An 11,365-nucleotide genomic window follows, 5' to 3' on the forward strand; every position below is an offset into this window, starting at 1 on the left:
TGGTTAGGATTTTATTACAGGGCTGTGCTTTAATCTTGTAGTTAGAAAAGCATTTGCTTTTAAGGCTATTTTGGTTATTAAGGCTTTTTTAGGTAATCTTCTTTCACTTACAAATATTTGCTATGATTTTGTCTCTTCTAGATGTCGACTCTTCAGTGTACTTAGGTTTCATTCAGGACTCAGTAGAAAATCTTTTGTTTATTCTGCACTCTGATCATGAATTAATCTTCAGAATATAACAACAGCTTGATCATTTTATTATCATGGGAAAGTTTAAAGCACTTATTAAAAGTTTTAAGCTCATGAAGACGTTTATCTGTTATAAGAGTGTGTTATTGCTATTCTCAGGCTGGATTTTGTATAAATACATTTCAGTATTTATAAATAGTATTAAAAGTCCTTTATATTAGTGAATTTTAACTTTGTTCTCTTTATTGTTTTTAATTTCGTCTTTATGTAATAATGTGTCTTCTCCACAAGGTTTCACTCAAAAAGAGTTGGGAAACTTAGTTAAATAAAGATGAAATAAAAGTACATATAAAAGTTGATTTTGATTGGTCATTTACTGTTTTATCAGGATAGTTTGTTTAATCATAAAAGTGCTGTCATCATTTTCTCACCCTCATGTTGATCTAAACCTGTATGAGTTTCTTTATTCTGTTGAACACATGAGGCTTTATTAATGATGTAACCACACAGTTGACAGCAGAGGTGGACAATAACTTCATAAATTTACTTGAGTCTGTACCCAAGTAGTGGAGAGCAGGGGTGAAAGTACCATTTTTTAGATTAAAAAGTAAAAAGTCACAGAGTAAAAAGTAGTTAGGTTAGTAAGAGGGTTTTTTTCTTTTCTGTAACGTGATTGTTTTTTTAGCAGGAGACAAACAGTCTATCAGTAATCTCTCTTGAAGTGTCATGTGTCATGAAGTTCAGTGATTATTTTTAACCCACTTGCGGCATTCACAACAAAATGGATGAAGGCAGATCCTGAGTGCAGTGGGCGCATCCATGACCGTACTTAAAAGAGTATGAAATATGGTCAGGCAAATTATTTTTGTATGTATTTGCTCACCTATTTCAGGCAAATTCAACATCAATAAAGAACAATAAAGAAAATATTAAGATGAAGTAATTTTCTTGAAACATCACACTAACCGTGTACATGCCTGTGTTTAGTTGACTACTTCATTTAGGTTAGATGTAATCAGTTCACCCAATACAGCCGAGTCAACTGCCTCTAGTGGACAAAAACAACACTGCACCAAATATACAAGAGTCTCTCTGTGGTGTACAGATCAAAAGGATTTCCAAAGTGAATTCACTAAATAACACAAAACAAAGTCATGTTTAATTTAAAGGGGTCACATCAACTTTATTAAAATAATGTTCCCAAAACTGTCACTGGGCCAGTACCCTTTGTAAAGACCCCATTTAGGTACAGATATGTGGTGTCAGTATGAACCTCGAGGTATTAATATGAACTCTTTTTGTGCACAGGTGTACTGTTTAAAAGGGTACCGCCCCAGTGACAGCGACAGCTAGAGATCATTTATAACATTTGTTTCTGACAGTGTATGGATTATATTATTACTGGGAAACATGAAGACATGATGCACTGCTGTAAATCTACCACATAAAGACTTCAAGTTTATCCCAGGAGAGGGCGACACACAACAGAGTCTAATGTACTACAACATACACAAAACAATGAATCTATAAGAAGCTATAATGCCGAGTACAATATTTGTGTGTTCTCCTTTAAGAGCGTTCAGTCTGCCTTTGTCCCGTCCACTTCTGTGATTTACAGCTTACACGCTGCTGCTATTACTGCAGCTTCACTACAGATACAGCTTCTCAAACTGTCTTTTAAGCACATTGTGTATTTATTTATGTCAAACAATCTCGCAGGCACAACATTAACCAAGAAGCATATAAATGAATCACAGGTGAACACAGACATATTATTCTCAACTAGTCTGTACAAACACTGCAATAGCTTAATGTAAAACACTTCAGCACATGTGCTTTACTTGATGGTTTAAAATGTGATAAACCAAACTACTGGACTTACTGACCAAAGGCAATAAGCTTTGCAACTGATAAGTATTCTAACTTTGCCATCTCATCGTGTTTAAAATGTTAGGTTTCTTCAACCCATATAAAGGTAATGAAGCTGTTGAGACTCACTTCTGAGTCTGCATCGATAAAAGAAACACCAGCAACACAAGCACTGCCATGTCAACCAAGGATATGACCCTCTACAATACTGGCCAACATTTACCCGTTACACATTTATGTTTTCAAGGTTCATCTGTCCTTGGGTCTTTTCCTTGCATTATTCCCTCACATCATAGAAAAGTGGAGTTAAGACGCAAGGACAAGACAAACAATGATACACAAATAAGAACTGAGAGACTGTGAAGAGCGAGCAGTAAATGAAAACCCGGATTGGATCTCTAGTGGACTGATGACAGAATGATTTCAGTGAATTGGGAATCAAATCCACTCATACATACTGAGTTTTTTTGTGCCCTAAAGGGGAGCCTGTGAGAGAAGACGAGCAGTGGCTCAAAACCCGAAAACACCCCAACCTGTGCACGTCCCTTGCATTTAACAAAGTTATTGTAAGAGATTTATAAATAATATTTTCTCTGTAATTTAAAGAAAACATCAATTCAAAACTAACTAACTTCATAAGCTGGCTATAACCTCTATTAAGATAAACATGAAGATAAATGAAGTCAAAATCTGTTGTTAAACAGCTTTATAATGTTTAGTTTGACAGGCTGAAGTCAACAATTATCATTTTCTGAAAGTTGAACTCACTCACATTTACTAAAAAACAAGAAATAGACACACTATTCTCGGAAGGGTGCTGGCAGGAACTGAACTGAGATTTTTCTTCACAATGACAGGAACTGAGATCAGCAGATCATTTAATAAGAGCTAAAACTGACAGCTAAAAACCACTGATGCATGGACAGAGAACTGCACAACAACGTGTTTGTATGCATGTTTTTATTGTTTTATTATATGCAACTTGAAAATAAAATATTTTAATTTTAATTATTGTTAGTGTGTTACTGATTTTACTGTAAAGAGGCAGATCTGAAAAATGAATTTAGTGTCACAGTCAAACTAATTGTGTTTTTTATCAGCAATAAGAAAAGTTCTCGTTTAATGTTTTGTAGCTGGTATATGTGAGTTTCTACAAAGAGAAATCATGAACTTCAGACTCTCATCACTGATCCTGCTGTTACACATTCAAGGTATGAAACACAGTTTTGTTGTTATACTGAAATACTTCAATTCATTATAGATTTGTTAAAAGTATGTCAGATTTTAAACTAGTTTAGTCTCATTTAATTTACATCGCTGTACTCCAAAGGCTGGATTCTCCGTTTGGATCAGTCTCTAAAATGCTTAAAGTGAGTTTTTATATTTAAAACTGAACTTAGAGATTTGTGTTTGAGAACAAAATTGATGAATCTGAGTTAATATCCTTACAGGACTGTCTGTAATTTTAATGAAGTTACCAACAGTAAACTACATATTAATGTTACCGTTTCTTCTTCAGGGTTCCTAACATTGGATAACTTTAATGTAAACTGTAATAAACAGAATATTTGTGCTGCGATGGGGACATGGGTGAAAGTGAGGTGCGTTTACTCAAACATCAACATCAAAACTGTGTTCTGGTTCAGTCAGAAACAGAGAACAAACTGGAGAAACAAAGATGAACCTGAAGATTTGACTTTAGATTCAGATTACTCAGGACGAGTGAATCAAGAAATCACTGAAGATTACTTAGAGCTAATAATATCAGATGTGATAGAGAGAGACAGTGGAGAATATCAGCTCATGATCATTATGAAGGATGGAGTTAAACATCTCAGCTCAGTCACAGTCAATCTAACAGTCTCAGGTACATTTACATTCTCATCAGTCCAGTTAAACTCTTTTCATTTCTCATCTAATGTAAGGTTTTGATTATTTAGTTTTACAGGTGAAGATGAATCCTGAATCTACAGGACAGCGAGTAAAACTGAGCTGTGATTCCTCCTGCCCTTTAACATCTGAAAATAATTACTACTGGTTCAAGAATGGACAACATTCAACATATGACCAAAGCATATTTGTGTCATCCAGTGGAAACACTGACAGTTATTCCTGCTCTGAGTCTGATTCAGATCCCTCTTCATCTATTTGTGAGTTTGACATTTATAAAATATTTAAATTAAAATGGAAGAACAAACTTTGCAGTTTTCTTGTTGATTCATATACAGTATGAGTGTGTTTGTAATTGATTGTGAATGTTACAGCAGTATTTTGTGACTCTTTCAGGTCTTTCTAACAGTAGCTGCTGGGGTGTGACGTACACCTCTAGAAGAGTTTGTGCTTTAGTGGGATCAACAGTAGATATTCACTCTTCATACTCACATCCCACTGGAGATACAGTAGACAAAACAAACTGGCATTACTATCATCATGGGGAACTCAGTGATCTGCGTGAGGATCTTCAGTTTTCTGGTCGTGTGGAGTTTGTGGGAAACACACTGAGAGTCAAAGACGTCAGCATAAATGACACTGGAATATATCGATTCAGCATCATCACTAACACATCAGATGAAGTTTTTGGTTCACATGGAGTCGATCTTACTGTAACAGGTAACTGCTCATAATAAACTCTTTGTAAGGCTGCTTTCACTGATCAGATTTGATGAATATATTTATGCTACTGTTTTAGAGTCTGTATTTTTGTTTCATTTATGTTTTATTAAACAACGAGTAGATTATGTTTCAAATATTAAAATATTCAATACTGTCAATCATTTAAGATATACATCTAAAATTCATCTTGTAGATAATGATGTGGTGATAAAATAATATGATGTGTTTTGATTACTGCATATATGACGCTGCTGCATCTCAATGGCTTCATTACCAGTTGAACTATGCAGTTTACCAGCTTGCAAGCATGGTTGACCAAATTTAGCTGGTGAGTGTGAAAATGTTGGTCAAGCAGCAAACCAGCACTTAGCAGTCTAATCCTTTAATAAACCTGAAGCTGGTATAAACTGGTTTCATGAGTTGTCACACAGTCTCGTCCTGTTTAAGTGGGTGGTTTGTGGCAAACTTGCAAAATCACTCAAGACTTTATGTTGATGTTGAGGACACTCATCACAGAGGACTTCAGAATTGAGATAAATATTTATGTTGCAATCGTGCATTTGACAGATGTTTTTATTTAAAGCAATTTAGGCTCTGTTCACATTATATATTTTATTTGTATCATACCTGTCAACCCTACTGTTTTTCCCGGGAGTCTCCCGTATTTTACACATCTCCCGCACCTCTCCCGTTTTGTTATTTCTCCCAGAAAACTCCGGTAAATTAAACAGCCCTAAATCTTTATATGAATAATCAAATACATAAGGTTGTCCAGCTGCCAGATCTTGTATGAAACGTATCCTACTCACACAATAGACACATCATACAAATGTGAACCTATTTTTGATCTTAACATGGCAACCTACAATTCGGTTGCATTGTTGATTTTTGCACAGGTAAACAGGGGCAAGTTGAATCAAGCATCACTTTTAGCATCAAAGTTTAAAAAATATATATAGTGCTGCAAATTTAATAACAGCTGGACAGAAGAGAATAATATATTACTTGGTGCGAATCAACATCGGCAATTCCCATGCTTTTTACAAAGTATGTCGCACTGATTTTTGTATCGGACAAGGTGGGAAAAACGATTTAACGGAGCTCAATAAATCACAACGAGACAATTGCACTGTAGAAGCAAAGAGCATAGACATTAAAGAAATAACTAGACCACGCGTTGGCTGCTGGATCGTGGGTCAACAGTGCCGCCATATATTGGTGGCAACTTCTCCATTAATCTCATAGCAACTGAAGGTAAAATGCATTCGTCGTGTGCAATTTGGAGGTGTACAAACAGCCCACAAAACTCAAAAAGAGTCTCGGGGAATTATCTTTCACAAGTAAGACTGAACAGTTGTTTCTGGTTGTGTTAGATCATTAGATCACAATCCTTATAACATTATTTTGATAGACTCGAGGCACAATATTAATAGCTAGAGATATCCCTTTTAGCAACGAATGTTGATACAAGTTAGGCTATATTAAATTGTCTGTCTTACAATAGTTTACTAAAGTGAAACATATTGGGAGGTTGCTGAAAGTAGAGAAGGGTTTTGCATGTTATAATTTTAGCGCTATAAAAACAAATGCAGACTATCACTCTTTGCTAACCCCCCATACCCCCCTCCCCCCATTTTTGAGGTTTCAAGGATTTTGGAATCCAAATGGTGACAGGTATGATCTGTATGAGTGCATGACTTTACCATTGCTCATCACACTGAATTGAGCTGAATCAAACGTTCTGTTTTATGAAATCTCAGGTACACGAGTGATAAGCAGCCCAAACACTGTGATAGATGGAGAAAAAGTGATATTAAGCTGTTCAACCAGATGCACTCTGGATAACAAACATACTTACATCTGGTATAAGAATGGACAACAGGTAACAGATGGATTGAGATTATTAAACAAGCTGTACCTGGACTCAATCAACAGTGAGGAGCTACAAGAGTATTCCTGTACTGTAAGAGGTAACACAACATCTCATCATACATCTGACTTTACTGTTACACTGTAAAAAGTAGGATCAACAGTTGGATCAACTTAAAAAATAACTTCAGTTCGTTATACCTACAATTTAAGTTGTTTCTTATTGTGAAATTCAAGTGAAAATTTAAGTTGAACAAAACTAGTTTTAGTTACCAACTGAAGTAACTCTTTAAAGCTACAGTCGGCAACTCTGGAGGATTGAGATGATTTTGAATGTTTTCAATTTTTATGCCCCTCCCACACTACCACCGAGCAACCTCATATCGAGCTCGTCCTCATCAGTGTGTGTTCAATCATACAGGAAAATTTTATGTGGGTTTCAGGTTCTGAGTGAGGCTGTCAATGTATGGCTCCATGACCTATTAACATTAGATGTGAGAGAAAATTAATAATATTTAAGAGAATGTTTATTCATTCTTGAGCTTGCTTACTTGTGTCTGAAAATGTGCCCATAAGGTGAGATTGGAAAGAGGCGCCACACATCCCCCTCTCTTCTTCGGCGTCGATATTAAGATGGGTCACCTTCTCTTTAACCTGACCTAGAAAGGAGCCCTCAGGTTGCTGTTCACCTGCTGCTTTAATTTTCCTTAATGTCTCAATCTTAACAGGAACCTAAATAGACATACAAATTAAACATGATTTTATATTTTATATAAATAAAAATCATTGTGACATCACAACTTACATGGTTTTTGATTGCCATGAAATTAATATCTTCCTTCTGGAACAATTTGGAAAGCTGTGTCAGGTAGGTCAGGATGTCTGCCTGCATGTGAACAGCTGCAACAAATCTGTAAGTTGCACAGTTATGTGTACAACCCTCATGCCGCTGGGTCCTTCTTTATATTCGCCTCCTCAGCAAGTGTAGCAAGCACTGCAGGCAAATTTCTCTGAAGATTTGAAATGGCCTTCTCTTGTGATAGCCACCTTGTGCAAAATCCATTTTTCTATAAGGAATTTGGTTTAGCCTACAATGTTAGTCCTCAGATATTTTTATATCATGACCACCTGCTTCACAGCCTCTGCAATAGTTGTGGCCGTGCCATCTGAAATGGATACAAGATCCAAAAATTGACAGAACAGCTGTCCTTTCTTGTCTGTATATCTGAAATATTTACGAAAAACAAATAGTCTAATCCTGTTTTTGTTACACCTTTGTAAAGGCCTTTGAGAGGGGCCACGTTATGCCCTTTGTCTGCAAAACATCCTTAGGAATAATGCAATAACTCATTTAATATAGCAATACTTTCAACATTTAGTATAAAATAAATAATAAATAATAATCTACTCACCGTTTTCTGTGTGGTACAGCCACCCTGCATATGGTTCCACCCACTACGTCGGTGTTTAGACTGTAAGACGCCACCCAATTGGCCCAACGTCGAAGTCCAATGCGTGGTGAAGGGAATCACGTGTCCTTTCCCTCCGTAGCGCTTCTAGAAGCGTAATTCCATTTATTTAATTTGTTTCTTTGACCTCTGTGGTTAAATTATAATCTGACTCCAATTTCTTAGTTACCAATACTATTCTGATGCTGATCATAATTTATAAAATTATTATTATATTTATTTAGAGTGAATTATATTCACATAGGGAATAAGGTGTAATTCTGAAGGTGCTAAGGCAGTTCCATACAGCTGGGCATAGAGGCATTCTCCTTCTAACTTAAGTTAAAGTTAGAGGTTTCTCCAAACACATTGAAAATAAGAGGATCCATCTATGTTTTAGGTTGAGGTTACTCCATCTAACCTTAAAACGGGGAGGCAATTACTCCAGTAATATTTTCAATAGAGGCAATTCTCCTAATCTATGCCCCCTTCAATACATTTAACTTAAACCCTGAAAATATAATAAAGATTTGACAAGTTTTTAGAATGAATAAAGATTAACAATTTATTTTGCCAGGTAGGCTACACTTAAATCAATCATTTGGTTATTCAAATATCAAAACATTTACTAAAAGATCAGCATAAATCAATCAATTACAAGTATATCACAATATTTACTAAAAGATCAGCATAGGAAAATAAACATTACATATAAAATAAAATCATACCTGGCAACTCAAGACACACAAAGTGGTCTAGGAAGATTCTTGTTAAAGATTTCTTCCATTATGTTTTAATACACACACAAAGTGTGGAAGCTCCTGGTTACAGGATCCTCCATAAGGTTTGAATACACACATAGTGTGGGAGCTTCTGGGTACAGAATGGCTCCCCGAACATCTAGCCAGGCCACCTTTTATACACAGCGTGAGACAAAGACATCGTAAAACTACAAAGTCCAGTTTGACCTGCACCAAATGATCCTAAAGAACATCTGGTCAAAATAGCCAGAGGTGTCCTGGCAAAAACCCCACCTCTCAAAGAAATGCATCTTCTATCTAAACCCTTGAACCATCTTATTTTAGATATATAGAAATGAGACCATTTTACTCATCGCACCATGACCTTTAAAATAATATTACACATGAATACGTATGTAAAACACAATCTTAGAACCACATAATATGTATACATTACATTTCAGCAGATACTCAGTGATGTGAGCCAAAAGGCTAGCAGTTCAAAAACCTTTGTGATAAATAGATTAACACATCAAAGAGTTGTATATCTGAAGACCTCTTTCATCTACGGGTCAAATTTGGGTTACCAACACCCCCTGAGGTTTAATTGTTTTACAGTGTCTTTTCATAAATAAACTTAGTTTATTGTGTTAACAACACCACCTGTTTACAGTGTCTCTTCCTGAATAAACTTAAAGTTGATGAATTATAATCCAGTACTACAAGACGTTTGCGGGGGATCCACCGTTGGAGGTGGGGGCTGTGGGGGTGATGAAGGCTGTATGGTGAGGTAGGTCTGTTGCATCGTACGAAGAATGCAGCAATTTTAGGTTGTGTTTTTCAGTCCATTTGGCTGTGTACAATGCGACAGAAAACACGTGTAATCATCAAACGTATAAGACCTGTAAACTCAACTAGCCTTGATAAGAAAACATTACACCTATTATAATAATTGCAGATGCTTAGAGGGAACAGTTGACAGATTATTATAGTATTTAAAGTCTTTAGATCATTTAGAAAAATTATCTTACCTTGATGGCTATCCATATGCTAGACTCTATTCTATTATAACGCTATTCTCCGAGATGCACTTGACGGTAGCAGATTTTTTTCATTTTGTTATTTTTCTTTTTTTTTTTGGACGACCTTGTTAAGGCGGTAGGATTTCCAAGCTTAGGCGGGCCGCCTTAACTATAAAGTGCTGCGGGAAACCCTGAGCATACTTACATTACTTACATAACACTCAGAAATACAATAAATGGTTGATAAAGCACAATTACCTGTCAAGAAGAAATGTGACAAGCTCTGCATCCAGCTAGAACCCTTTAAAAGCTCATAGATCCCTCCACCTTTCAAATGTTGGTCCGATATTGATCCTAGTTTTATTACAGGCACAGTCACTTTCTATCTTCTTTTCCTTCTTTTCCTTGGTTGTTTTCTTTTCATTGGTTGTTCTCCTAGCTCTGGTTGTTAGCCAAGAAATCGGAAGTTTGTTAGTGAATGTTCTCTCCGCCATCACGCTGCGTTCAATATAAGGTGGCTTCATGTGATATTAGGCTTGTTTGACTTCAAGCAGCACCACAAGAACCGATCTTGCCGACTGCAACTTTAAGTAGATCCAACTTTTCACTTGTTACAGTGTAAATGATAAAATAGATAGTTTCAGTCCTTGATGCTGATTGGTTTATTCTCAGCTATGACATCATCACTGAGCTACTTTCAGTCTCACTGTGCAGCACTCATAGCTGATCATTAATATTGAAGTGAGATGCTACAAAATTACAGAAATGTTCAAGTACAAGAACAAATATTGGTTATTTATTGCCTAATAAGTCAAATAAGTCACTGGCGCAACTTCTGCAGGTTTCAAAGTCAGGTGTCAGTGTGCCGCGTTGTTTTGCGTACCATCATTACTGGAGAAACCCCTAAAAAAGAAGATGAGGAAACGCAATCAAGGTGTAATTATTATTTTCTTATGCAAGCTGTACTTGACACAACCAAAAGTGAAAGTGTTTTAGCGCTGCCAGTGGCACTGAACGTCATAGCGCATCACTCAGAACTTTTGTGTTATTTTGAAAATATGTACACAGCTGTCATGATGGTTATTTGCTGAGTAGCGCTGTGATACCGGCTGTAGTGAGACTGAAATCTGAGAATCACAGAAAAGTCAAATTCTGAATCTTCTGCCTTTTCTGAATATAACTGAGTTTGTGTCTTTTTTTTTCAGATCCAATGGACAAAACAAATGCTTAAATACATAAAACTGTAGGATACTGATTAAAACAAGGCTTGGCTTTCTGAAGGTTTGCTACTGTAAATGTTTTAATAAAGCTTTTTGGTACCTGCCTTTCTGAGATATTTATCCACATATTATATTTGTATTAAGACATTCATAATCGTCAGATAAATGTTATCTTTTGAATATATTTCTCTGCTTTCTGTTTTGACTGCATTATGAAGCCTGTGTTTATAATGCATTATTGCAGGTATGTTCAATACATTATTTGTGGTTGTACCATTTATGAGTATGTTGATTTATAATACATGACTCCACATTGTTATCTTGCATTATAAGTACACGTTTATTTACGTAAGTAAATAAACCATAAGTCTTCTCATCAACATCCACAAAATAAC

At 35.9% G+C, this 11,365-nt stretch overlaps 1 protein-coding gene across 2 annotated transcripts; it reads left to right on the forward strand.

Annotated features, from left to right (window-relative positions):
• The first annotated feature begins 2,885 nt into the window (after positions 1 to 2,885).
• LOC135741089 (uncharacterized) lies at positions 2,886 to 11,074 on the forward strand. 2 transcript variants are annotated; one of them, XM_073813497.1, is made up of 7 exons: positions 2,886 to 3,006; positions 3,192 to 3,269; positions 3,578 to 3,925; positions 3,999 to 4,208; positions 4,345 to 4,668; positions 6,432 to 6,641; positions 10,956 to 11,074. In XM_073813497.1, exons 1-7 carry the CDS (start codon positions 2,973 to 2,975, stop codon positions 10,979 to 10,981), a joined length of 1,230 nt encoding a protein of 409 aa, XP_073669598.1. In that variant the 5' UTR covers positions 2,886 to 2,972; the 3' UTR covers positions 10,982 to 11,074. The 2 variants fall into 2 exon arrangements, with proteins under 2 accessions (XP_073669598.1, XP_065115819.1); XM_065259747.2 differs by having other exon boundaries at positions 3,192 to 3,268; positions 3,565 to 3,925.
• Positions 11,075 to 11,365: the final 291 nt, after the last annotated feature.

This window comes from Paramisgurnus dabryanus, chromosome 24 (genome assembly GCF_030506205.2).
Source record: "Paramisgurnus dabryanus chromosome 24, PD_genome_1.1, whole genome shotgun sequence".
Taxonomy (NCBI): Eukaryota; Metazoa; Chordata; class Actinopteri; order Cypriniformes; family Cobitidae; genus Paramisgurnus; species Paramisgurnus dabryanus.

Coding starts and splice junctions, on each gene's coding strand:
- LOC135741089 (XM_065259747.2), top strand. CDS start 2,973: ATGCATGGACAGAGAACTGCACAACAACGTGTTT. Junction 3,926..3,998: donor AGTCAATCTAACAGTCTCAG/GTACATTTACAT, acceptor TTGATTATTTAG/TTTTACAGGTGAAGATGAAT. Junction 4,209..4,344: donor AGATCCCTCTTCATCTATTT/GTGAGTTTGACA, acceptor TGACTCTTTCAG/GTCTTTCTAACAGTAGCTGC.